The sequence below is a fragment of the Protomyctophum parallelum genome (assembly GCF_964188405.1).
Source record: "Protomyctophum parallelum genome assembly, chromosome: 13".
NCBI classification, from domain to species: domain Eukaryota; kingdom Metazoa; phylum Chordata; class Actinopteri; order Myctophiformes; family Myctophidae; genus Protomyctophum; species Protomyctophum parallelum.
The window spans coordinates 43,916,629-43,944,616 of record NC_139708.1 but is presented as its reverse complement, the minus strand read 5'-3'; the positions used below and the strand labels follow the sequence as shown (position 1 = coordinate 43,944,616).

At 45.7% G+C, this 27,988-nt stretch overlaps 1 protein-coding gene across 1 annotated transcript; it reads left to right on the top strand.

Annotated features, from left to right (window-relative positions):
* Positions 1-96: 96 nt before the first annotated feature.
* Positions 97-27,342, top strand: LOC310868702 (uncharacterized protein; the record flags this gene model as incomplete). The annotated part of the gene is made up of 16 exons (XM_083779159.1): positions 97-547; positions 982-1,064; positions 1,390-1,546; positions 2,749-2,910; positions 3,734-3,859; positions 4,206-4,280; positions 4,865-5,013; positions 5,176-5,274; positions 19,588-19,677; positions 19,885-20,470; positions 22,411-22,493; positions 23,809-23,965; positions 24,434-24,595; positions 25,735-25,860; positions 26,125-26,199; positions 27,145-27,342. The coding sequence occupies exons 1-16, from the start codon at positions 149-151 to the stop codon at positions 27,340-27,342; spliced, it is 2,727 nt and encodes a 908-aa protein (XP_083635285.1). The 5' UTR covers positions 97-148.
* Between the last annotated feature and the right edge of the window lie 646 nt (positions 27,343-27,988).

Below are 27,988 nucleotides of genomic sequence, written 5' to 3'. Positions count from 1 at the left end.
TGTGGTATTTTGACTGCGACGTGATGATTGACGACTGTATTTCCTCAGACACTTTAAAAAGGATGTCCAGGGCGGCTGCTCTTCACTTTCTCTCGTCACCCGGGCAGAGACACACAGAAGCAAGCGGCGGCATCCCGATCGTCTGACAATGTACGGCTCCTCCACAGGCTCCATGAGAAGTTCAAAGGCCGGCGCCTCCTACCTCTCTGCGGTCAGAGGGTCAGGCAGCGTCTATGGAGGAGCGGGAGGCGTGGGGACGCGCATCTCCACGGCCGCGACATCGTTCTCCTCCATGAGCCGCAGCGGTTGGGGCGGCGGCGGAGGCTACGGGGGCATGGCGGACGGCGGCGGCGTCATCGGCAACGAGAAGTGCACCATGCAGAACCTCAACGACCGCCTGGGCACCTACCTGGGGAAGGTGCGCTCCCTGGAGAAGGCCAACGCCGAGCTGGAGCTGAAGATCAGGCAGTGCCTGGACGACAAGGCAGGGCCGGCCGCCAGAGACTACAGCGCCTTCTACGCTACCATCACCGACCTGCAGGCAAAGGTAGGAGGAAAACCCACCGGGAGGCTATCCATAATGTTTACCATTAAGACCTGAGGCCCGATTCTACGAATGCCTGATAAAGTTCTTCACTTTCAAGATCTTTCAAAAATGTTTTGAAACAGCGTGGCGCAAAGACGTGAGCTTGTATATCTGCAATGTTTGAATAGCCAACGCAAACACCTAAAATGACACAGATGCTTTCCCGCCGGTGTTGTTGCGTTGAACAGTTGCTAATGTGTGACATTCTACTCTCACACCCTTTTCTGTGTGTGTGTGTGGGTGTGTGTGTGTGTGTGTGTGTGTGTGTGTGTGTGTGTGTGTGTGTGTGTGTGTGTGTGTGTGTGTGTGTGTGCGTGCGTGCGTGCGTGCCTGCGTGCGTGCGTGCGTGCGTGCGTGCGTGCGTGCGTGCGTGCGTACTGCGTGCATGCATACAGATTCAGAGTGCGATTCGTACCAACGGGTCCATTCACCTCAGCATTGACAACACCAGGCTGGCAGCAGAGGACTTCAGGATGAAGTGAGAGTTCATATAATTAAATGCCTATAGATGTTTATGGTTATGATGAATGTGTGAATGATTAGATTGAGGTCATACTGTGTCACCTTTTCACTCAAACAACCAGTTAGTTTTGAACTTTTGATATCATCTTTCACTTTTGTACAATCACAATTCCACATGAATGGAAAATGACGTATTGGCACCGGAAACATACATATAGCATGTGTATACAGCAGGTATATGCACATGATAGGTCAGATATGCAGATGTAAGAGCCAAAGATTAAGAGATATAGATATGATATTCTTAAGGTGTCTCTCTCTCTCTCTCTGTGTGTCTCCAGGTATGAGAATGAGCTGGCCATGCGTCAGTCAGTGGAGGCAGACATCTCCGGGTTGAATAGGGTTCTGGAGGGGCTCAGCATGGCTAAGTCTGACGGGGCCATGCAGTTAGAAGGACTGAAGGAGGAGCTGGTCTACCTGAAGAGGAACCACGAGGAGGTCGGTGCCACCAGGCTGCTACACCACTCCTACTGTACTTTTACCATCCGAGACATCATAAGCCACTCGATGTCGTACAGTACTAGCCTATACACTCCAGATCAAAACACCTCTATTGCATGAGGTTACAGGTTACTTATTTCTCTGAGTCATGTCTATAGGGCAAAGAAAGAAAGAAAGAAAGTTACTATGTTTACCCAGGGTAACTGGACTAAGCTCAAGAACTTGTTTACAGCCAGGCCCTGCTCATAGAACATTTCATGGTAGGGGTTCAATGCCTTGTCCAAGGGCACTTCAGCGGTGGTCATTTTAACGTGCCGGTCCGGGGATACGAACTAGCGACCTTCCGATATCAAGACCGCTCCGCAAACCGTTCGGCCACCGCTGCCAGCATTGGGAGGCGTACTATCATCCGACAGAGCATTGCTCCGAAGGAGCAATGCTCCGAGGTGCGCTGCGGGTCGGGAGAGGGTTGCGGTTAGGTTTAGGTGTCTGCCCCGGGGGAGGTTAGGGTTAGGGTGAGGGAGGAGGTAGGTTGTCGTTCGGACCAATGCTCCGTCGGATGAAAGGCATGCACTCGCCAGCATTCGGTCATAACAAAGTGACTGCCTGCAAGTGTCCCTCTATTCACCTTTTTCCTGGGCTGTATGTGCTCCAGTTCCTGTCGATTTGATCCAATGAAAGCCAATGCAACTGGTCAGATGACCAATGATATCCAATGAAATCAACAGGAACTGGAGCACACACAGCGCAGGAAAAAGGTGAATAGGGCGAAAGTATCTTCCGCACTGAAAACAGAACCATGGTGAATGGCCACCGATTTTGGACTCCATCAACATTTTCAATATTTATTTATTCATATATTATTATAATTTTATTTATTTATTGTTCACTATTGTTATTCATATCAATCATTGCCGATTCAAGTCCCGATAACGGCGGCTTTTGCTGCATGTCACTCCCCATCTCGCAAGGCATAAAAAGGCCAACAATATATCTTCAAAATAAATCTTAAATCTCTTTTTCAGAAAAGGATTTAAATTAGTCCTGTAAATTGAACCAATCAGTGTACAGCTTCAGCAATAAAAGTGAGATATAAGACAAGGTATACTGAACAGAAGTTAAAACAACTGAACTGAACTGATTTCTTTCCTCATGTGCGTGCGTGCGTGCGTGCGTGCGTGCGTGCGTGCGTGTTCTAGGAGCTCCGGGCCATGCGTGCCCAGATGGGCGGTCAGGTACACGTGGAGGTGGACGCTGGTCCTCAGGAGGACCTCAGCAAGGTCATGGCCGAGATCAGAGCGCACTACGAGGAGGTCGCCACCAAGAACCGCAAGGACCTGGAGAGCTGGTACACACAGCAGGTACATTAGAACTACAAACATGGAGAGCTGGTACACACAGCAGGTACATTAGAACTACAAACATGGAGGCCTGGCACACACAGCAGGTACATTAGAACTACAAACATGGAGAGCTGGTACACACAGCAGGTACATTAGAATTACAAACATGAAGGCCTGGTACACACAGCAGGTACATTAGAACTACAAACATGGAGGCCTGGCACACACAGCAGGTACTGGAGAACTACAAACATGGAGCCCTGGTACACACAGCAGGTACTGGAGAACTACAAACATGGAGCCTGGTACACACAGCAGGTACTGGAGAACTACAAACATGGAGGCCTGGTACACACAGCAGGTACTGGAGAACTACAAACATGGAGCCCTGGTACACACAGCAGGTACTGAAGAACTACAAACATGGAGGCTTGGTACACACAGCAGGTACATTAGAACTACACACATGGAGGTCTAGTACATACATCAGGTACATTAGAACTACAAACATGAAGGCCTGATACACACATCAGATACATTAGAACTACAAACATGGAAGCCTGGTACACACAACAGGTACTGTAGAACTACAAACATGGAGATCTGGTACACACAGCATGGTACATAGAACTACAAACATGGAGGCCTGGTACACGTGATTTTCAGGGTGGGGGGTCCCCAGTTCAAATATGATGATTTTGGGGGGTCACTGCCTGAAAAGGTTGAGAAACACTGGGCCAAACATCGTCATTATGAGAAATGTAAATGTCACGTGACTTACTGTGTGTGTGTGTGTGTGTGTGTGTGTGTGTGTGTGTGTGTGCGTGTGTGTCCTGAGTAGACAGAGACCGTGAACAAACAGGTGGTCTCCCATTCGCAGTCCCTCCAGTCGTCCAGGTCAGAGGTCACAGAGGTCAAACGGACATTGCAGTCTCTGCAGATAGAGCTACAGTCCATGCTCAGTATGGTGAGTATTAGTAGTAGTAGTAGTATTATTGGTAGTCGTAGTAGTCTTAGTAGTCGTAGTAGCAGTACTAGTACTAGTAGTAGTAGTAGTAGTAGTAATAGCAGTAGTAGTAGTAAGTTAACAGCAGTACAAGTTGTGACATTGTGAATGTAACAGACAGTCACCATTGTTAATGTAGCCTACACGTAAACATTTCACATGCTAAGGTCTACTAATGGACATTGTTGCAGTAAAATACTTACTCACTTTTTTTACTCTGAGAGTGTGTGTGTGTGTGTGTGTGTGTGTGTGTGTGTGCGTGTGTGTGTGTGCGTGCGTGCGTGCGTGCGTGCGTGTGTGTGCATAGAAAGCGGCCTTGGAGGGGACCCTGGAAGACACACAGAGCCGCTACTCTATGCAGCTGATTGGCTACCAGACGCAGGTGAGGGTCTGGCCGACAACAACACCATCATTTATGCTGTCTCTGTTTGGCCCTGGCGGCTGGCAGTCCTACTTTCTGGCTTGGGCATGTTATCTGTAGACAGAAGATCTTTTTTGTTTTGATTTGTTTATTTTTTGTTCAATAGAGCACCGAAGTCTGACGTCACTTTGAGTAGAGGTACACAGGTTCATGTTCATTTTTTAATTTGCATTGAAATCCCCATAGGGGGATTTTAGGTCGCTTCATACAGTATAAGAACTGTGTCAGGGGGGTGGCTGTGCGTCGTTAATGATGTCTATTTGGACATTCAGTCGATGCTTCATATCCATATGAGTGAAAAGGCCGGGGTGATAGGTTTATTTTTCAAACACAATGGGGATTTCAATGCAAATAAAAAGTACACAAACCTGTGGACTGGCTCCCTCTATACTGACAGTGACGTCAGGGTGCTCTATAGCCGAAAGTATTAGAGCTGAAGTGATTAATCCGCTTAATTTCAATACTTTCAATACTTCAATACTTTGATTCAGATCAAATGTTTCGGTGATGGTCATGCCTTTCTTCTTCTTCTTCTTCTTCACCAGGTGACGGGCCTGGAGGACCAGCTGGGTCATCTCCGGTCTGACCTGGAGCGCCAGAGCCAGGAGTACCAGACGCTGCTGGACTTGAAGACCAGACTGGAGATGGAGATCGCCGAGTACAGGAGACTGCTGGACGGAGAGGACAGCAGCAGGTATACGTACCACACACACACAATGCACATTTATGTTTATTACGCATGATTGTCGCATCCATTTAAAGCAGCAAACCCGGGACTTATTTAGATAAATGAAAACGCTATTTCAACGTATATAGTCTGACGCGACTGACTGGTGTTTTCCGATTGGTTCGACAGCGTGTCCACCTCCTCGTCGTCCAGCACCACGGTGGTCAGGAAGGTGGTGACGGTGGTCGAGACGGTGGTCGACGGGAAGGTGGTCTCCTCACAGACGTCGTCCTTCTGAGACGGCCCAGGAGGCCACGAGAACACACACACACACACACACACACACACACACACACACACATCTCATTATCTTCCAAGCAATAAAACAAAGCGTGTGGAATGATATGCGTTTGGTCAATTTGTAATGATACACTGACTGAGGCACATTGTATTATGTCCTTGTCCTGAAAGAGTTGAAGCCATGTTCATGAACCGATCAGCGTGACTGGAACGTAGACTAGAAACTATGCTATATAAACATATTGCTCCTAAGATTACTGTCACCATCATGAATCAGTTAGTATCAGCAAAAGAAATTCACGTATTAAAAGGAACATCAAGTCCCGTGTGTGCGTGCGTGCATGTGTGCGTGCGTGCGTGCGTGCGTGCGTGCGTGCGTGTGTGTGCGTGTATGTGTGTGTGTGTGTGTGTGTGTCAACCTTGCAGCATGCTGCACCCTCATAAAACTAAATAATTATTAGGTCTAAAGCACAGGTTACCTAAGAAGCCCAGAGCTTTATTTAAAGTTATGTAACTCAACCGCCCATGAAAGTGATGCTGGAATGTTCGTCATGTTCTCATCAAATCAATTATATTAAGTGAAATTAGTGAAATTATCGATATGAAAGAACATATTAACTGTAAACATGGCAGAGTTTTTACATGTATAGTCTGGACCCAGTGGACAGGTAACAGAAATGCTAATGACGATATGCAAATCGTTGTCAGGCAGAAACCTCACATCTCTATTATTTGAACTCTTTTATTTATTTATTTTATATATAAATGCTACTTCATCATAAAAGAGTGTCACAGGAAAGTAGCAAAAATAGCAGACCTACATGCTCACAAGCCTGAGCCTCAAAAAGGAACGGTTTCCACCCCACAGCAACGAAATACAGTGCATGTAGAATTGTTTTAATGAAAGAAACAAAATGCATTGTACAACAGGCCAGGTAAAAACATTACCACAGTTCTGGTTGTTTGTCATACAAGACATTATTTGAGATGGGAGTTCAAGGTACCAACATGTTCTGTAGGCCTAGCTGTTCACCTTAGATTTTGTCAAGCTATACACTTCTCAGTGCCCTCTAGTGGTGGCCACTGTCAGCCCTCAAAGAGTGATTTATTTTGACCTTTTTCTTTGTTTTGCCTTCTTGACGACTAATTCTATCAATTGAATCGAAGTGCCATGAAGCCCGTTGAGAAGAGGTTTTCATCTTTTCCTATCTTTCTCTTTAAATGTGTGTGTTGGAACAATTTGTTTATAGAAATACTGTGCAGGATCGTAAGGATCCAGCGATGGGGAACTTGTAGGCTACTGTGCTGTGTGAGAACTGAAGTTTTAATACTGAAATATTAGTTATATTTATAGGTCATTACCACTCTGGAATAACCTGCATTCAAATCTCTGCAGCATTTATAGTAAAATAATAACCAGGTGTCTGATTTGATTTGTTCATTTCATTCTGAATCTGTTAATTCGCACAAATCACATTTCTGATTATTGTGACTATTGTTTATTTTATCTCTTGAATTTGCGGCGGTGTTGGTTTCTTATCGTGTGTTATAATTTATGGTTTTAATATAATACTGTTATATTATTTTTGTGTGAGGTGTTAATTGGTTTGTATGGTTGAGTACCCACAGGACACCCCAGAGAGCTGCATGGTTTCCATGACAACCGTGATTATGATAATTAGAATCCTTAATAAAACAAAGGGAGATAACGACGTCACTAACGAGCCGCAGCGTCTGATGTCTGAGTCAGCGCCCTGGAGGGGAGCTGTTAGCATACACTTAAATGCATTCAGTTTAACAGGAACCACCTGGAAGAGTCTCTCTCTCGCACGCACGCACGCACGCACGCACGCACGCACGCACGCACAAATAGACATGCATAGGCACACGTAAACTCAAACATACATGATGTGGACCACAATGGAAACAAGCTGCGGCTTTTTGGTGTTTAATACATTTTGCCGCTTTTAGTTGGTGATAGGCTATACTGTGCTTCTAACATACAGTACACACACACGCGCACGCACGCACGCACGCACACACACACACACACACACACACACAATTTCCAATTCAATATCAATTCAAAGGGCTTTATGGCATGAGAAAACATTATGTATTCATTGCCAAAGTAAAAAGTGGAACAATACAAAACAAAATGTATGTACAATTGTCAATTGTACCTACTTTATGTCTATATGTACATAATATCCAATAAATCAATACAATAATAAAATAAATGTACCGAGGTCACTCGGTGCAGGAACACACACACAGGCGCTCGCGCATGCACTCATTCATACAAGGGCAACTGAGGGGACCGTGTAGCACAATGCAAGTTTGGGCAAACAGTTTGTGTCAGTTAGGGCCTCCCACTACTCTTCACTAATTGCCTGACCTTTAAGCATGAACGTACGCGGCGGCGTAGAGTTTCTGCAGGTTTCAACAAGTTCAATATAATACCTTTAAGAACTTCTTTTCTGGTGCCTTTTACAGTGTCTTACCAGGTGACCCTATAGTGCCTTCATACCTTAAAGTTCATGCAAGTTCCTCATCCCAGCTTCGTTTTTGCACAAGGTGCAGGATGTGGCAAGTGTACTTTTAAGTAACCAAACACTATGAATTGCATTTTTATTGCTTTTTCATAGCGCTTTTCCAAGTGCTCAAACCGCTTTGCAGTGGTTCATTCATTCATACATTGGGAGGTGAAGCGGCGAACAGTCGACGCCAGCGTAACCCACATTCACACACCAATGGTGGCGAGCTCACACCGACCAACTCATTGGAGGCAATGTAGGGTTCAGTGTCTTGCCCAAGGACACTTCGACATGTGGACAGGAGGAGCAGGGATTCGAACCGCCGACCCAGGTATCATTGGACGACCTGCTCTACCTCCTGAGCCACAGCCGCCCTATCAAGCGGTAAATGCTGTTCTTCTTGAGCCAGATATCATTGAACTTACACGCATGTACCCACACATGTGATCTTGACAGAAACAATGTAACCGTTAGCCTACTTCGAGAAGTAGGACAGTTATACACGTTAGACCCGTGCTACACCAACCGCCGTGCTCCGAGCATTCCGAACATGCTGCAGAGTTTAGGTTGCTTGCTCAAGGACACGCCTTGGGGGATCGTAGATTGAGGAGACGGGACCCTAAGGCATGGGGGGTGACAAACAGGTGGCTGTGTTGGACCCTAAGGCATGGGGGGTGACAAACAGGTGGCTGTGTTGGACCCTAAGGCATGGGGGGTGACAAACAGGTGGCTGTGTTGGACCCTAAGGCATGGGGGGTGACAAACAGGTGGCTGTGTTGGACCCTAAGGCATGGGGGGTGACAAACAGGTGGCTGTGTTGGACCCTAAGGCATGGGGGGTGACAAACAGGTGGCTGTGTTGGACCCTAAGGCATGGGGGGGATGACAGACAGGTGGTTGCCTTATCAACCACCTGTTGGACCCTTATCTACAAAGGCAAGGAGCGAGCGTTGCAACGGCGATATCACACGAAAACCTGTCCAATAACCAATAAACAGTAGCATGTAGATCTCAACCAATAGAGTATGCACAATGCACATGCATGAGTTTCCCATCAGGACACGCCGCCCTCATCTAGACTGAGTGGCAAAACATTGAGCAGCATGATGAGTGGTGGAGTTTGGAAGCGCTCGTTGGAAATCATTTAACCGTCCTGCGCACCACCTGTTTCTAAATGTCACGTAATGCAGGAGGCATCAAAATGTTGTGTTATTGAAAACAAGCACTTCCAAACTCTGACACTTGGAAAAATAACCAAATTGCAGGGCATTTCTTGACAGAAAGTATAGCTCATAACGTTTCTGTGGTGGATTTTCATGAAACAAAAACTGTGCAGACAGAAAGAGGATAATAAAGCTTTTCGTACAGCTGCATATGTTGGTGAGTTTAACATTGTTTAATGCAATCAGACAGGACTGTTCTGTTTGGATGCATGGGCTGTCAAGGACAGAAAGTAAACTTTTGCCACTCAGTGGGTGTTCCCGCATAACGTCCAGGTACGATGACGTCACACGCATACCCTCTATAGAAGTGTTTGAGGCCACGAAACTTCGCTCAAATAGCCCATTCTGACCTGAGATCAGATTCATACGAGGTTTCCGCCGGACACACACTGGTCCTGATGAACCCATTCTGACCTGAGATCAGATTAAAAAAATGTCAGTCGTTCTTCGATTTTTCAAAAAATAGCAGACCTACAAGCTCGTATCGCGCCACTCGGTGGCGCGATATGAGCTTGTAGATCTGCTATTTTTAAATAGCTAAAGCATGACATGATGCCGACACCAAAATGGGTGCCCGGTCAGAATGGGATAGACTCTGCGAGCGGATATAGTTGGGGTGGGATGACGGCACTGCTTGGGTATACGTCAGAACAGTCATGAAAAACATGTGTTCTAAATCTGAGATGTCAAGGTTCGCTCGCATCGCTGGCAGTGTAGATGAGCTGTAAGGTATGGCTGATGACAGACAGGTGGTTGCATTGGGCCCTACGGGCACGGGGGGACCTAGACTGAAGAGCTGTGGGACCCAAAGGCATCGTGGGTGATCGTGACAGACTGAGGAAATGTTGGCATAGTGAGAGTCTGATATTGATTTGATAATAAATTATACTCCGGTGGAAAAGACCTGCATGATTGAAGGCTGTGCTCAAGGCTTAAAACAGCTCTCTTGTAGCCTATGGAGTTCATGTTATAATTTCACCATGCAGTCTTAGGCTATATTAGTATTGGAAGATTATGCAAAACTATCTAGTGTCACGCTAACTTGTCAGCTGTACAGTGGAAATGACAGATTGCTAGTCTGGCGTAGACTGAGCAGTTTTGAAGGAGTCAAAGGATTCGCATGTCTTAATGGCTAGGGCATTCCACATTTTGGTGCCATATAGGAGCGAAAATAATTTAGTCCCTTGTTTGTGCCGAATCTGGATTCATGGATTGTACATGGTTTGTTGCACTCCCTTTGATGTTGTGGGTGTGGACTGAGTTAACAGTCCACACCCAGCAGTTTGTTGAGCTCCTCGTCGTTGCGGACGGCCATGTGTATAACGTTCATCTCCAGTTTATTATCAGACAGTCACAGAAAATAGTTCCTGCCATATTTGACCACTGAGTTCTAGGTCTTTCTCGTAGAAGATTCAGGGTTTCACTGAGCAGCCTGAACAGTTAATAACGGGTAATATATAGGTTGTTGGCCATGGGGGTTGTGAAATAGGAATTTGCAGTAGGAATTATATGATATAGTCCTATACTGCACTACAATATGCTATGCTATAATTATCCCATTCTGACCGGGCACCCATTTTGGTGTCGGCATCATGTTATGCTTTAGCTATTTAAAAATAGCAGATCTACAAGCTCATATCGCGCCACCGAGTGGCGCGATACGAGCTTGTAGGTCTGCTATTTTTGAAAAATCGAAGAGCAACTGACATTTTTAGAATCTGATCTCAGGTCAGAATGGGTTCATCAGACCAGTGTGTGTCCGGCGGAAACCTCGTATGAATCTGATCTCAGGTCAGAATGGGTTATAAACCATAATACTATTCTGTGTGGAATACACTGTGGCACAAACGGCAACTTGATAGAAGCTCATTATTTAGACAGGTTGCAGCAAAACCCCGTCGTGTTTTTACATGGACGAGTCTCACTCCATTAGATCCCTTCCCAAGCCTGCGGCCGGGGCTGGCTGTCAAGTTCACCGTCAAAGTGACGTGAATTAATCCTGCTATCTCCTTTCATCTGGAGAGGTTTAGCACAAAGAAGACACCGTGCAGATCTGCATATCTGCGCCAAATGTTGTCTCTACTTGCACAAGCATGAAGCATCATTTCGGCATAATTGTATTTCTGTTTTTATCATGAACCGCATGTAAGTTTGACATGGTATTTTTGACTGTGTCCTTTGTGTGTCCTCTTGTAATCTTTGTTTCCCTCTTGAAACTGCAAAACAGTGGAAGCTTGTACAGAAAAAATAAACATCTGTCAACTTGTGAACTAAAGAAATAAAGTTGAAGAAATAAAGTTTGAAGGTGACAGAGAATTCCAAGTGTCTCATGCCATGATAGGTATCAACTAGTGATGCACCGAATATTCGGCCGCAGGAAATATTCGGCAGAAAATGGCAAAAAATGCATTTTTGGCCTATTCAGTTCGGCCCGAATAGGCAGAAAACATATCACCGAATAGTGTATGAAATTAATGCATTGAAAAGAGCAGAATAATTGTTTTATGGACCCATAATAGTGATTATTATTTAAGTTAAGTTTTGCCATAACCATTTATTTTGCCATAAATCAGGTAGCTTTAAGGTACGGCCATGACAGCCATGGTAGGAAAAAATACATATAATTTTAATCATATTCGGATATTCGGTATTCGGTTTTCGGCCAACTGTTTCCTATATTCGGTATTCGGTTTCGGGCCAATAATTTCCCTTTCGGTGCATCCGGGAGGCGGCGGCTCAGGGGTAGAGTGCCTGGATGGCAACCGTAAGGTTGCCAGTTCGAATCCGGGCTCCCCCAGAGTTACTGTCGAAGTGTCCTTGTGCAAGACACTGAACCCCTAATTGCTCCCGATGTGCTAGTTGGTGCCTTGCATGGTTTCCGCTGCCATCGGTGTATGAATGGGTGAATGTAATGCACAATCTCTGTAAAGCGCCTTGGATAAAGGCGCTATATATATATATATATATAAATGCACCATAAACAACTGTAAAACAAACAAGCAAACAAAATGCAATCCACTAAAATACAAAATACAACGATCAAATGAAATGCCCGCTGGCAGGAAATGCAATCTGATGATAGGGTCTGTACTGTATAGCTTGAGTTCTGGGGGGATCTCATTTGGACATTTCTATTTGATAAGACTGTCCAGTCAGCAGTGAGGGAGAGATGGTCAGATCAAACTCAAGGACATCATGATAGATTAGATCTTTGTCTAAGTGTTTTCGGGCGAGTATCACATAGGGCAGTGGTTCTCAACCTGTGAAAGTGAAAAAAGTACTCACCCAACCCTTCAAGTAAGGAAGCAGTTTCCTCTGAACGGATACAGAGCTAAACCCTCAGAAAAGCTCTGAACTGAATACCGTAAGGCCCGACTCACACCTTTCGATCTAGCATACAACATTGATACATACATCTTGCCCCAATGCATTTCCAATGGAAGTCACATGGCTTGACACAACATTTGTGTTGTACGGCTTTCGGCTGTGTTTCGACTGCCCCCCACCCCCTCGCACAACACAAATGCTGTGTCAAACCATGTGACTCCCATTGGAAATGCATTGCGAGCTTGCATCAGCTATACATCTCATACAACAAGCATACATCAGTCTGTTGTAAAGGTGTGAGTGAGGCCTTCGAAACAGACTGATGTATGCTTGTTGTATACAAAGGGTGTGTGATACATCTTGCCCCAATGCATTTCCAATGGGAGTCACATGGTTTGACACAACATTTGTGTTGTATGAGGGGGAGGGGGGGGGGGGCAGTCGAAACACAGCCGAAGGCCGTACAACAGCTTGTAGGCCAAAATGTTGTATCAAACCATGTGACTTCCATTGGAAATGCATTGGGGCGGCCATGACACTTACATCTTGCTTACATCTAGCATGCATCAATGTTGTATGCTAGATCGAAAGGTGTGAGTGAGGCCTAAGCCTGAAGCCTTAGGCTTAAGGAGGAATAGTTTTAACATGTAGACACACCTATGAGTGCGTGAGTGCGTGCATGTATGTGTCTGGCCAGAGCTGATATCCTGCAAATCAACCTCTGCCTGCCAAATGTTGCACAGCGTGCAACATTCTGCCAGTATAAATAGGCCACGTAAGTACGCTCTGACAGTGGTGGAAAAAATATTCTATTGTTACCAATACAAGTACCAATACTGCAATTTAGAACTACTTCGTTACGAGTAAAAGTACCAAATTGAAAATGTACTTGAGTAAAAGTACAAAAGTATCTGCATCAAGTGCTAAAAGTAAAAGTACTCATTGTGCAGAATGTCCCATTTCACAAGTTCAAACTGTGTACAAAATCCTTTGAAAATAGCAGATCTACAAGCTCACAATGCATTGCATTGCGACGCATTGTGAGTTTGTAGATCGGGTATTTTCAAATGGCCAAAATGTATAGAGTTGAAGACTTCTGAAGTGGTTAATGTATGTTTTCTAATCAAATTTTAAATCTCCAAAGTAACTAGTAACTAAAGTTTTAAAATAATATTGTACTGAAGTAAAAGTACAAATGTTGGCTCTGAGATGTAGTGGAGTAGAGGTAAAAGTTGGAAATACTCAAGTAAGGTTGGAAATACTCAAGTAAAGTACAAATACCTCAAACATACTTAAGTACAGTACTTAAGTAAAAGTACTTTACACCACTGCGCTCTGATGAAGCCTTGCCCACAGTTCAGGTCATAAGTCAAAGTTATGTCATCCACATATCATGTCATAGTTAACTGATGGCTTTTTTTAGATCTACTATACAGACACGATTCTGAATAAAGATCGTTGATCCAGGCCGATTCTAAATTATGCTTGTTAATAAATGTTGTTGCTATAATTATGAGACACAGTCAGAGGTGTATGTGACACAGAGGGTGCAGCCGGCATTTATGGTAAAACAATGTATAGATTGCACCAGGTCTAAATTCAACCACCCTGCTAGAGTAAATAAGGTGTTTGAATCGAGTGATAACAACGCTCTCATCATTAAAAAAATAGATTGTTTTTGGTGCACCACCAGAGATACACAGATCCCCCATTACTATTCATGGTGAACCGATCAACCAAGTATGTTCGTACAAATACCTAGTAGTAATAGACCATCTGTTGTCATGGAACGATCAGATTGATTCAGTGTGTAAGAAAACAAAGCAAATAATCTTCTTCCTTCGCCGTCTAAGATCCTTCGGTGCTAGTAGACGGATTCTTCTTATGTTTTTCACTTCTGTTATTATGAGTGTTCTTCAGTACTGTAGTACCACCTGGTATGGATGTCTGTCTGCAGCCCGAAAGTCACAATTAACTGCTGCACTGAACATTTATTCAAAGATTGTTGGACAAGCACTTCAGGCACTTTATACATCCACGTATGATAACAGCATCCTAAGGTTAGCAAGGAATATCACCTCTAATACTTAAAAAAATAAATAAATTAAACTTTGTTCATAGAGGGTATGTGCGTGACATCATCATCAAACCAGGAAGTTATGCGGGAACGCCTACTGAGTGCCAAAAGAATACTTTCTGGCCTTGACAGCTCATACATCCAAACAGAAAAGTCCAATATTAAATGATGTTAAGCGTCATTAAACTCACTTTGCCACTCACTTTGCCATTCGATTTGCCATTCATGTTATGCATGCGCATACCCTCTATTGCCATTATATATAAGATAATTTACAGGCAATTTGTTTCATATTATAAGACATTTTTATCTCAGTTCATTTTTTTTAAGTGTAAAAGCAAAATAAGTGACATTACAAGAAAAAAACAAAAAAGAAAACAAAAGAAAACACAAAAATACATAGTAATAATATCATTTGCCTTGCGAGTGCCTTGGTGGTGAACTTGAACTTTTCACTGTCATATGGGAGGTTTTAATTTAGGCTATCTGGGCAGCGTCTGTAGAATCTGCTTCCAGATATTCCAGATATATTCCATCTTATATATCTGTTTAACTTTTTGTATATCCACTGATCAATAGTAGGGGGGGTTGGGTTTCATCCAATTAAGTGTCCCAATCTTTCTTGCAACTATCAACAGAATGTGCAGTATATAGCACTGGTCAATCGTGAACACTTGTTCATGTATGTCTAATAAAGATGACCTTGAGTTCAGTGGAATATCTCTTTTAAAGATTTTGTCTAATTCTGTTTTCACCTTTTCCCAATAAGTCTGTATTTTTGGGTCACCAATCATATCACAGTTTCTCCTGGAGTTGGGTTTAAACACACATGCTCTAACAACTAAGCATGTGTTGTATGGAGAATATAGGTTGCTACCTTCAGGAAGGTGATATGGTGTACCACTACCAGCATACAATAAGGTCAGACTAAAGAGGTCCTTTGTCCACCATTCGACCTTGAGGCTTAATCAGGAGTTGTAGTAGCCACAGGGTAATCTATAGGTTGGATATTGCTCTTGTCTTCATGTCTTTATGTATGTAAATTGTCTTGTTCTTTGTGTTATGTCAAATGTGTGTGTTCTGCTTACTTGGCTGCTGGGTCGCAGGACAAATTTCAGTGTGAACTGACAATAACCCATTCTGAACGGGCACCCATTTTGGTGTTAGCATCATGTTATGCTTTAGCTATTGAAAAATAGCAGATCTACAAGCTCATATCGCGCCACCGAGTGGCGCGATACGAGCTTGTAGGTCTGCTATTTTTGAATAATCGAAGAACGACGGACATTTTTAGAATCTGATCTCAGGTCAGAATGGGTTCATCAGACCAGTGTGTGTCCGGCAGAAAACCTCGTATGAATCTGATCTCAGGTCAGAATGGGATAAAGTACTATATCATATCATATCGGTAAAAGGAGTTTATAGTTTTATAGTTACTTGGTTTTGATGGAAAGCACACTAAGCCCAGCTAAAGGTGAGTGTGGAGTACATGTTTTGAAAGTCACCTCCTGAAAAGAAAAAAAAATGCAGACGCAGTAATTCTTCACACTCAAGGGGATTTACACTTAAAGGGCATGAGGTGGGGTTTTTTTTACTTAAAATGACAGTAATTAAGTAATCTAACAGTAATCAAATCTTATTAAGATTTGCTCAATGCTCAATATGTGCCAAGGATAATTCCACTGGTAACTCCACTCCAACCCTGAGGGTAAGTCAACTGAGGTTTGAGAGAGAGAGAGAGAGAGAGAGAGAGAGAGAGATGCAGATGCATCCACTTAAATGCACTCAGTTTAACAGAAACTCTCTCTCACACGCACGCACGCACACACACACACACACACACACACACACACACACACACACACACACACACGCACACGCACACACACGCAGTGTTGGGGAGTATTAAGCTACATGTAGCTGAGCTACGTAGCTGAGCTACATTTTGCTGTAGCTTGTGGTATTTTAGCTACATTCATATTTGTGTACCTCGTCAAGTAGCTCAGCTACCTTTTGGGTCATTTTTTGTAGCTTAGCTACTCAAGTTACAAGCTACAATTTTGGGCAATAACATGAAAGAAATATATTTATTTTGACCATTGGTTGCTGTGTTAATTCTTGTACTAGAACCCCCTTTGAAAAATCAAGGACTGTTCCTTTTTCTGATTGCTTTGAGGGCATATCAGCACTTGACAGCTGCCTCTAATTGGCCTCTGATTGGCCCTGGTATCACAGGGTGGGAGGGGTCTCCCAGGGGGGAGCAGGGGTCTCCTAGAGGGGAGGAGGGGTCTCCCAGAGGGGAGCAGGGGGAGGAGGGGTCTCCCAGAGGGGAGCAGGGGGAGGAGGGGTCTCCCAGAGGGGAGCAGGGTGGGGGGGTCTCCCAGAGGGGAGCAGGGGGAGGAGGGGTCTCCCAGAGGGGAGCAGGGGGAGGAGGGGTCTCCCAGAGGGGAGCAGGGGTCTCCCAGAGGGGAGCAGGGGGAGGAGGGGTCTCCCAGAGGGGAACAGGGTGGGGGGGTCTCCCAGAGGGGAGCAGGGTGGGGGGGTCTCCCAGAGGGGAGCAGGGGGAGGAGGGGTCTCCCAGAGGGGAGCAGGGGGAGGAGGGGTCTCCCAGAGGGGAGCAGGGGGAGGAGGGGTCTCCCAGAGGGGAGCAGGGTGGGGGGGTCTCCCAGAGGGGAGCAGGGTGGGGGGGTCTCCCAGAGGGGAGCAGGGTGGGGGGGTCTCCCAGAGGGGAGCAGGGGGAGGAGGGGTCTCCCAGAGGGGAGCAGGGTGGGGGGGTCTCCCAGAGGGGAGCAGGGTGGGGGGGTCTCCCAGAGGGGAGCAGGGGGAGGAGGGGTCTCCCAGAGGGGAGCAGGGTGAGGAGGGGTCTCCCAGAGGGGAGCAGGGTGGGAGGGGAATCCCAGAGGGGAGCAGGGGGAGGAGGGGTCTCCCCGAGGGGAGCAGGGTGGGGGGGTCTCCCAGAGGGGAGGAGGGGTCTCCCAGAGGGGAGGAGGGGTCTCCCGCATGTACATTCTGAAAAATAAAAAGTAGCTGAGCTACTTTGAGCTACTTTTTCCATGTAGCTGTAGCTTTACAAGCTACATCTCTCCAGGGGTAGCTATGTAGCTTGATCAAGCTACTGCCATGGTGAGCTACTTGTAGCTTTACAAGCTACGCTTTCAAAGTAACTTGCCCAACACTGCACACACGCACGCGCGCGCACGCACACTGACATGGCATTTGTGTCATAAAAAGAAAGCAGCTTTTAACATGTCATTCAGAGCCATTACAGCCAGCTTGCACTTCACTCTGACACACTGCTTTAATTGCAGCTCTTTATGCTGATCGGGCAAACTGACAGAATAACAGGTTGATCCTTGCAACTGAAGACAGCAGGGTGGTGTGCATCCGGAGGACAGCAGGTAATGTTGAGACGCGATCTCTCCTGGATCAAGTGAATTAAGGCATTCCTGTGTCGATTCATTGGTTTAAAAGGGCATGTCTGGACTCAGGACTGCTTCAAATAATGCTCAAGTGCATTGTCATTATGAGTCGTCCATTATATACAGGTGTGTACCGTGTATTGTATGCTGATGTTGCACAAAATGGTGCTGCAAACACACAACACAGGCAGACCAGTTCTGCAGCATATGGTGGAGAATGGAGCTGGTATCATCAACCTGCCTGTTGTTGCCAGATCGAACAACTCCTCACAAACGTCCAGTCCATATATCTGGGCATAATATACATGCCCACCGCCCCCCCTATAGCCCCTCCTATGCCCAGCTCTGTGTGTCTGTGTGTACCTGGAATGGAATGTGACGATTTCATTGGCAGAGCAGGGAATGTGAGCGCCCCTCACTTCACACAAGTGTAACTTTTGAGCGGTGCCTCCGCTCCATTACGCAGCTCCCTGTGTCCCTGTCTCCCTGTGTCCCTGTCTCCCTGTCTCCCTGTGTCCCTGTCTCCCTGTCTCCCTGTGTCCCTGTGTCCCTGTGTCCCTGTCTCCCTGTCTCCCTGTGTCCCTGTGTCCCTGTGTCCCTGTGTCCCTGTGTCCCTGTGTCCCTGTCTCCCTGTCTCCCTGTGTCCCTGTCTCCCTGTGTCCCTGTCTCCCTGTGTCCCTGTCTCCCTGTGTCCCTGTGTCCCTGTGTCCCTGTCTCCCTGTGTCCCTGTCTCCCTGTGTCCCTGTCTCCCTGTCTCCCTGTGTCCCTGTGTCCCTGTGTCCCTGTGTCCCTGTGTCCCTGTGTCCCTGTGTCCCTGTCTCCCTGTCTCCCTGTCTCCCTGTGTCCCTGTCTCCCTGTCTCCCTGTCTCCCTGTGTCCCTGTGTCCCTGTCTCCCTGTGTCCCTGTCTCCCTGTGTCCCTGTCTCCCTGTGTTCCTGTCTCCCTGTCTCCCTGTGTCCCTGTCTCCCTGTCTCCCTGTGTCCCTGTCTCCCTGTGTCCCTGTCTCCCTGTGTCCCTGTGTCCCTGTCTCCCTGTGTCCCTGTCTCCCTGTGTCCCTGTATCCCTGTCTCCCTGTGTCCCTGTCTCCCTGTGTCCCTGTCTCCCTGTCTCCCTGTGTCCCTGTGTCCCTGTGTCCCTGTCTCCCTGTGTCCCTGTCTCCCTGTGTCCCTGTGTCCCTGTCTCCCTGTGTCCCTGTCTCCCTGTCGTCCCTGTTCCCTGTCTCCCTGTGTCCCTGTCTCCTGTCTCCCTGTTCCCTGTCTCCCTGTGTCCCTGTCTCCCTGTCTCCCTGTGTCCCTGTCTCCCTGTGTCCCTGTCTCCCTGTGTCCCTGTGTCCCTGTCTCCCTGTGTCCCTGTGTCCCTGTGTCCCTGTCTCCCTGTGTCCCTGTCTCCCTGTGTCCCTGTCTCCCTGTGTCCCTGTCTCCCTGTGTGATGTCTTTATTCAACGTCAGATTCAGTGTTTCAGCATAGCAAATCTTAGTATGTCAGAGGTGGAATCAGCCAGTATGGGTGAGAGAGCATGATTATATTGTGTGCGTGCGTCTGTGTGTCTGTCGTTGTTTTTGCTGTCTGTGTGTGTGCATGCGTGCGTGCGTGCATATGCTTATCTGTACCAAGACCTTAGCTGACTCACATCTGACGTCTCTTCTCTGTGTGTGTGTGTGTGTGTGTGTGTGTGTGCAGGTATGTGGGTGTGTCATGCCCCCAGGTGTTTGTGGCACAGGGCCAAGCGTACCAGATGCCACGGGCATTTTCCCATCAGCTCCCTGCCAACAGAGCTCTTCTCCTCCGCGGATCTCCTGCAGAAACCCTGGCAAACCCCAGAGGGGGTGCTGAGGTTTTACAGACAGTGTACCAGGCATACACATGTACCCCTCCCTTACACACACACACACCCACCCACACACACGCGAGCAAACAGACACCCACCCCGCGCACGCCCCAACCCCATCCTCACCTGCGAGCCATGTGTATAAAGCTCAGACCCAATCCCGTCCGTCCCCACTGTCTATCCTCATAGCGGGCCAGACAGACAAGACAGAGATCCTCTCCTCCTGTTCCTCCTTTTCTCTCTCTTCACCTGCATCATGTTCAGACAGTCCTCTAGCTCCTTCCGCTCCTCCAGCGGCGGTGGAGGCGGTATGATGATGGGCATGGGCGGCGGCGGCTTTAGCAGCATGTCCATGGGCGGCGGCGGCGGCGGTGGACGTATGAGCAGCATGTCCCTGGGCGGCGGCGGCGGCGGCGGTGGACGCATGTCCATGGGAGGCGGCGGTGGAGGAGGTTTCGGCGGAGGAGGAGGTCTCGGTGGAGGTGGCGGAGGTGGAAGTTACAGCTTCGGCATGGGTGGCGGTGGAGGTGGCGGTGGAGGTGGTGGAGGTGGCGGAGGCTTCGGAAGCAACGACAACAGCGTCTGCGGCAACGAGAAGTTCACCATGCAGAACCTCAACGACCGCCTGGGCTCCTACCTGACCAAGGTGCACACCCTGGAGTTGGCCAACGCCGACCTGGAGCTGAAGATCAGGGGGTTCCTGGAGAGCAGGACGACTCCCGGCGGCCGCGACTACTCCGGCTTCTTCGCTACCATCATCGAGCTGCAGGGAAAGGTAAGGACGACACAGGCTCCCACACGTAACCAGACTCTTCCTCCGTTGCAGTCATAGAACTGCAGACTCACTCCCAATCTTCCGCCGTATAATAGTCTGAAAACTCACCTCTTCAGACTCCACCTTAGCCCGCAGCACTGGCCGTAGCACTTGCCCTATACCAGCCTCGACGACCTTGCAGGCGTATGCAAAGGCTAAAATAATGTAATTTAGATAGCATGTTTTTATGTCATTATTGATTCTATAGCAGTCTATGTATGGAAATGTATAGGATATCTACTGTTAGACAGAAGATAGGTTCTTGGTTTAATTATGATCCTAGATGACTATTTCTATGCATTCGATGAATTACCTTGTGTTGTTCTTGCTTACTGTAAATCACTCTGGATTAAGATCGTCTGCTGATTGCCTAAATTGTAAGGAAATGTTTCCCTCTCCCACGCTGTTTACTTGACCTGTCTTCTCTCATCCTTTTTTTCTCTTCTCTTCTCTTCTCTTCTCTTCTCTTCTCTTCTCTTCTCTTCTCTTCTCTTCTCTTCTCTTCTCTTCTCTTCTCTTCTCTTCTCTTCTCTTCTCTTCTCTTCTCTTCTCTTCTCTTCTCTTCTCTTCTCTCTCTTCTTCTTCCTCTGAAGAAGAGTAGAATAAAAAAAACGTACTAAAGGCCCACGCATACTCCAGTTATGCATATGGAGTGGTTAGTAAAATCAGAGAGTCGTGTTGGCTGAGCAGTGAGTCGTTACATGACTACAGTGACGTCATGTTGTAGTTATCCAACACCGCAGTGAGAGGGTTTTTAGGGTATCACCTCAAACTGTGGGCATGCGTGGGCCTTTTAGCCTTTCTCTACAAAATGTTTGTGGTGTTTCTAAACGCAATGCCTTCACGGAGATTCACCACGGCAAACAATGATACACGCTTGTAACGTTTAGTCGTGCAGGAAAGGTTTGCTATAGATGTGTTTCCGCTCTCCTGTCGTTTCAAAGCATTGTAGTTTGATGCACTTTCACTGACTCTACTGTACAGGACGGACAGCCAAGAGGCTTCTGAAAGGTTGCACTGGGTTGTCAGGCATCAAGCGCTTTAGGGCAGCAGTGGCTCAGTAGTTAAAGCGGCCGTCTGGGAAATTGAAACGTCCACCGGTTCGAATCCTCAGCTCCTAAATGCTCACTGCTAATGTCCTTTTTTCCCCCCTATGTGCACTTTATCATGGTAGTTAATTGAGAATGAGGACCGTGTTTATCCCATTCTGACCTGAGATCAGATTCATATGAGGTTTCCGCCGACACACACTGGTCTAATGAACCCATTCTGACCTGAGATCAGATTCTAAAAATGTCAGTCACTCTTCGATTTTTCAAAAATAGCAGACCTACAAGCTCGTATCGCGCCACTCGGTGGCGCGATATGAGCTTGTAGATCTGCTAGATCTGCTATAGCTAAAGCATAACATGATGCTGACACCAAAATGGGTGCCCGGTCAGAATGGGTTATATATTCAACGTTCTCTGCCCAGGGTTTTCCCATACCAGTTTGACAGACACATCTGAACTGCAGAACACAAAATGTCACACATCAACAATGTTGTGTAGCGTTTCATTCTACTTGCACTATAGCAGAGGGGTGGGTTTATCCGTGTAGGATTGCCATCTCCTGGTTGGAAATGATAATCATCCATGTTGTCCTGAGGTAGTAACCCCGCCCCTCTGGTGCTCTCTGTGTGTCAGATCCAGTAGTAACCCCGCCCCTCTGGTGCTCTCTGTGTGTCAGATCCAGTAGTAACCCCGCCCCTCTGGTGCTACCTGTGTGTCAGATCCAGTAGTAACCCCGCCCCTCTGGTGCTCTCCTGTGTGTCAGATCCAGTAGTAACCCCGCCCCTCTGGTGCTCTCTGTGTGTCAGATCCAGTAGTAACCCCGCCCCTCTGGTGCTCTCTGTGTAACAGATCCAGGGAATCATCAGCGAAAGAGGAATCGTGATCTTGAGCATCGACAACGCCAGGCTGGCATCAGACGACTTCAGAATCAAGTCAGTAGAATGCTAATGATGATCATGATACAAATATCCAATGATAATAATAATAAAGTGATCAGATTTTTTTTCCTCTTTTTTTGTATTTTGAGGCTTACTTTTCATTGTATTCCTTTGCCATTTCCTCTTGAAATTAAACAGAGACCAGTTCTAAATTATATTGGCCAGATGTCGCCAGCAGGAGTATAGCTCCTCTTCTGGCTGGCTCACAGAACTGCACATTGAATCTCTGCTTGACGATATGTGAACCAACGAGTCAGTCAATCAATCAATCACTTTTCGATGCTATCACCCTGATTGAATCGCTGACTGGGTCAAAAGCTGGCATTGATTTTCAGTGAACAGACAACTAAAATCAGAATAAATTACAAAATGATACAACACACCCTCACCCTCACCTACTAATGAGATGTTAATGTGCTCACGTGAGCTTCAATAGCAGGGTGAGGTGAGCTAGGCTATGTAAGCAGCGGGCAATGACAGCAGGTTTTCTGTCCTCTTTATCTCTGTACAGCACCAGAAACCAATGATCACACGCTCTTATACAACTTAAGTTGTATAAGTAAGACCTTGTGTTTTACTATATAACTGTTGAGTTGTGCTTTAAATTCCTAATATAAATAAAAATCATCATCTGAAACGCTATCACCATTGTTATGGCCAGCTGGCTCCAAGGCCACAACAGAAAAGGGGAAACCAAACCACACAGGTCAAGCAAAAAAGAACTGTGTTAACAAATAAGTTCCCAACTTAAAAAGGCAGGGAAACATGCTGCCCATTTTCAACTAAGGCTTAACAAAATGCAACTAAAACAAACGTGCTCTTCTGTGGCTGCTGCTGCAGCCTGAGGAGGAAATTAGGTTTTTTTTTATAGTGTTTGAAGAGACACTGGCCAGGTGTCTCCCCTTCCTCTGATTAATTCTGGCTCCACCCTCCAAACAAAATTGAGACTGGTTAGGCAGAAATCATGGCTTTAACTTTGCAGACATCGGCAAAGCATTTCCGTTTTGTTGCTGAGGCTAAGTTACAGCCGCAATCACAACATCACGTGATTGTTGTAGTAGTAGCGTCACAGTGTCAAGCAGTGAAAAATAAAATAAAATAAAAATACAAATTGGGCTGGCCTTTTTTTTTCGAAAAAAAAGGAAATAGACCTCTGTGTTTCTGCTGTCTTAGAAATCACTCTTGTCTACAGTAAATATCACTTTACCTTTGGTTTGAAGCGAGTCATTCAATTGAATAAACCAGATATGCAGTCGACTGAACGTAACTATAATGCGATTAACGTTCAAATGTCCTGTCCTGGGTTCAGGTATGAGAATGAGTTTGGCATGCGTCAGTCAGTGGAGGCGGACATCGCTGGTCTCAGGAACCTGTTTTCAGAACTGGGCATGGCCAAGTCAGAACTCACCATGACAATAGAAGGACTGATGGAGGAACTGGTCCAGATCAAAGCCAACCACGAAGAGGTATCATATTGTACTACATTACTACTATACCATAATACTGTGCCACTGTAGCCTACCATAACCATAATGCCAGTGGTTCTCAAACAATGTCATGTCAAGGACCCCCAAATCAACATCAACATTTATTAGGCCGCAAACCCAGTTTGACATGCATTAGGCCTCAGACCACCATTTAATGGCATTTTCCACCTTTGGAACCCTAATTTATATTGTAAAATCATTGTTGATTTAATTCTGATTTGTTCCATTTGTACACTCAAGAGTTACAGACCCATAAGGGTCCATTTGGTTCCTAACTATCATTTAGCTGGGGAACCCCTGGGGGGTCCCCAGACCCCACTTTGGGAACCACTGCCATGTACTACTATAGTAGTATTATGGTACGTGCCCGCGATCCACAAATGGCTCCTATAAAAGCTGTACACGGTACATTACTACATTCATATCTCATATCTCTGGTGCGTGCAGGACCTTCTGGCGGCGCGTGCGATGGTGGGCGGCACGGTGAACGTGGACCTGGACGTGGCTCCTCAGGTGGACCTGAGTGTCATCATGACGGAGATCAGAGAGCACTACGAGGCGGCCGCGGCCAAGAACACCAAAGACCTGGAGGTCTGGTTCGAGAAGAAGGTAAAGGATCTCAAAAAAGATATTTAGCAATTAAAAGCATGGGTCTAAAACTACACGTAACTTCATGGAATACATTATAGCCTACGCTTGCAGTGTTAGCTGCAAGTAGTAGGGAGTGGTTATAGTGGATGGGGGGGAGTGTTTATGCAAGTATCTAGGGGTGGAGACGAGTATCTATTGTCACACCCATTCCTGGGCTCAAATTAATTGAAAACTTTGAAGGGGGAATTCTCTAATTTGACATGTCTGGTTCAACAAGTTTCAAATGGTCATATCTTCTTCATTTCCCCCCCAATTTCAATGAGCAATACATCATATGAAAGGTTACAGTGTGCAGTTTCATAATAATATTATGTAAAGAACTGAAAAATGGCCCCCTTGTATATCAAACTACTGTCCCCGGTCACATATATCATGTGATTAAATTAAACTCAAGTGTTTTTACATTTTGTTTAGCACTACCTTATTACAAATGTTATTTGTATTTCTTTTTGTATTCTCACTGAGTCCCCTCCTCTTCAAGGACTCATTAGTCAGAGATGCCTCAGTGTATATTGTATTAAGTCTATTGTATAATATAAGTGGTTGACTATGTTGGCCTAACTTTTGGTAAGGACTCTGATATTCTGACTGATTATGTACATATACTTGTATTTTAATCTGAATTGGTTTATGTTTGCACTTCTGGTACAGTTGGCTGTGTAGTCATGTATGTCTATGCATGGGACAGAGGACATTGTCTCACCAAGTAGGGAGACTATAAATGTGACACTTCCGTAGTTTATAGCATTCATGAAAGCTTGAGGTGGCGAAACGCTTACCAGGCCAACTGTTCAATGAATTAAAGGTGCCTTAAAACGAGAGTTGCGTGAGTGTTTTCTCTATTAGAGATTGTTTCTGTAAATTCACTTACACAACCGCACACCCGGCAGTGGTTCTTTTCTTACAGCTGACTGCAAACCACCCCATATTATACATCCACAATCAAATATTGTCTCATAATATGACATTCAATACATGAGTATGTACACATTACATCGCACATCTCATATAGGCAATTTGAGAAATACCGAAATCTACAATATATGATATAAAGTATGTCTCCTCTCCTCCTCTGTGGCCCTCTCCTCTCTCCCCAGGTTGAAGCCCTCAATAAGGAGGTGGCGGTCACTCAGACGACCGTGATGACCGTTAGCACCGAAGTTAAGGACACCAAAAGTACTCTCCAGTCCCTGGAGATCGAACTGCAGATGCAAATGAGCATGGTGACTCTCTCTCTCTATCTCTCACTATGTTCCAATTCTAATAATATCCAAGTTGCTGCATAAATGAAGTTTTAAAAAGAGACAAGACTCATTCAGGCATTTTGAAGATGACATGTTTAGGTTCCTGTCTTGCTAACCCATATTTTAGAAAAATCGAAGAACGACTGACATAGAAACATAGCTTTTTCAGAAAACTGTCAGGATGTAGAAGACATTTTTTTAATCTGATCCTAATCATGTCTTGTCTGTCGCTGGACTGTACAGAAAGCGTCACTAGAGGGCGCCCTGGCAGAGATAAACGGTCGCTACAACATGCAGATGTCCAGCTTCCAGATGCAGGTTAGTAGATCTTCTCATTCTGCTCACATGTCTATAGTACTTCCTGTTTGTGACATCTGTGGCAAGTTATGCTGTCAGATACAGCCTAGGCCTAGGACATACACACACACGGACAAATGTGTCTGTGGCAAAGACTTGGCCTGGTCAAGTTGACCATGTCCGTGGTATAAATATTGCATTTTCTTCTTCACACACCATTATACATTTATAATGTTCTTATTTTGACCATAAGATCCCAATTACTGAATGACCAGGTTTTCTTCAGAATATGTATGACACTGTCACTGATTATTAGTAGGCTATGAGACATTGGGAGTCCAACTAGTGGTTCTCAAATGTGTACAAATTTCACTCCACTGCACTAAGTACTTTATAGATTTTGTTAGGCCTACATTACCCACTTCAGCCCTATAGGCTACATTTAGACCATTTGAAAATTGCCACTCTACAGGCTGACAATGCGTTAGATCTGCAATTTTCAAATGCTTTTTGCATTTCTGCATAATTAGTATAGCCTACTTTTACTTTTGGTACTTTAAGTAGATTTTTATGCCAATACTTTTTTTTGCACTTTTAGTACATTCAAAAGTATACATTTTGAATTCCGGACTTTTAGTTGTAACAGGGTATTTCTAAAATGCAGTCTGCAGTCTGGATTTTCGGTGGTTAGGTGACCACCGAACTACATGACGCCAGGAGCCGCGGTGAAGAGCAAACCACCGCCACCGCTCCAGCCCTTCTCTCTGTTTTTACTCACCACCGCTCAACGTTATTTCAGCTCCGGTGGTCAGCTCACCACCGGAGCGGTGGTCACCTCGCCACCGAAAATCCAGACTATGAATAGAACCTTAACCTTAACTCAAGTAAAACAAAACAAAAAATGTGAGTACTTTTCCTCCCCCTCCACTGAGACGTACTAAAACGTGTACTCTGACCTGGTGACAGGTGAGCAGCATGGAGGGTCAGCTGATGCAGCTCAGGGCTGACCTGGAGCGCCAGGGCAACGAGTACCAGATGCTGCTGGACATCAAGTCCAGGCTGGAGATGGAGATCACCGAGTACAGGAGGCTGATGGACGGAGAGGCCAGCGGCAGCGCTAGCATGAGCATGAGCTCTTCTGGTGGGAGGTATGTATCTGTGTGAGACACACCAGTACCACATTAACGGAGTAGAATATGGGGAAAGGATTAGAAAGAGATACAAAAAAGAATTGGTGTTCTGTTGTGTTTGAAGATTGAATTTAGAAAAATAGTGCCACGAACAGATAAAATGGGCTCTATATTTTCCTCCATGCTAGACCCCGTATCCCTAAGCTTCTTTGCCTTCTTTTTTTTTTTTTTACTAATTTGAAAAAAAAAACATTTTTGAATAGTTCAACTACATCGACACGTCGAGTTTGTAGATTGGCTATTTAAAACTATTACAAAATGTTGCTAGTATCAATAATAATGACAACAACCTCTTAATAGTTTCAACACATTACGTCAGCTGGCAGGAAAACACTGAAAACAACAAATAGCAGATCTACAAGCTCATAGTGCGCCACCGAGTGGCGCGCTACGAGCTTGTAGGTCTGCTATTTTTTTTTTTTATCGAAGAACGACTGACATAGAAACATAGCTTTTTCAGAAAACTCTCAGGATGTACAAGACATTTATAGAATCTGATCTCAGGTCAGAATGGGTAAATTAAAGAAATCCTGTTGATCAGGTAGCCTACATTGCAATGGTATGCCTACTCCCTGCTGCATTGTTATGTGTAAATGTGACTCAATAATGGAGTCCACAGT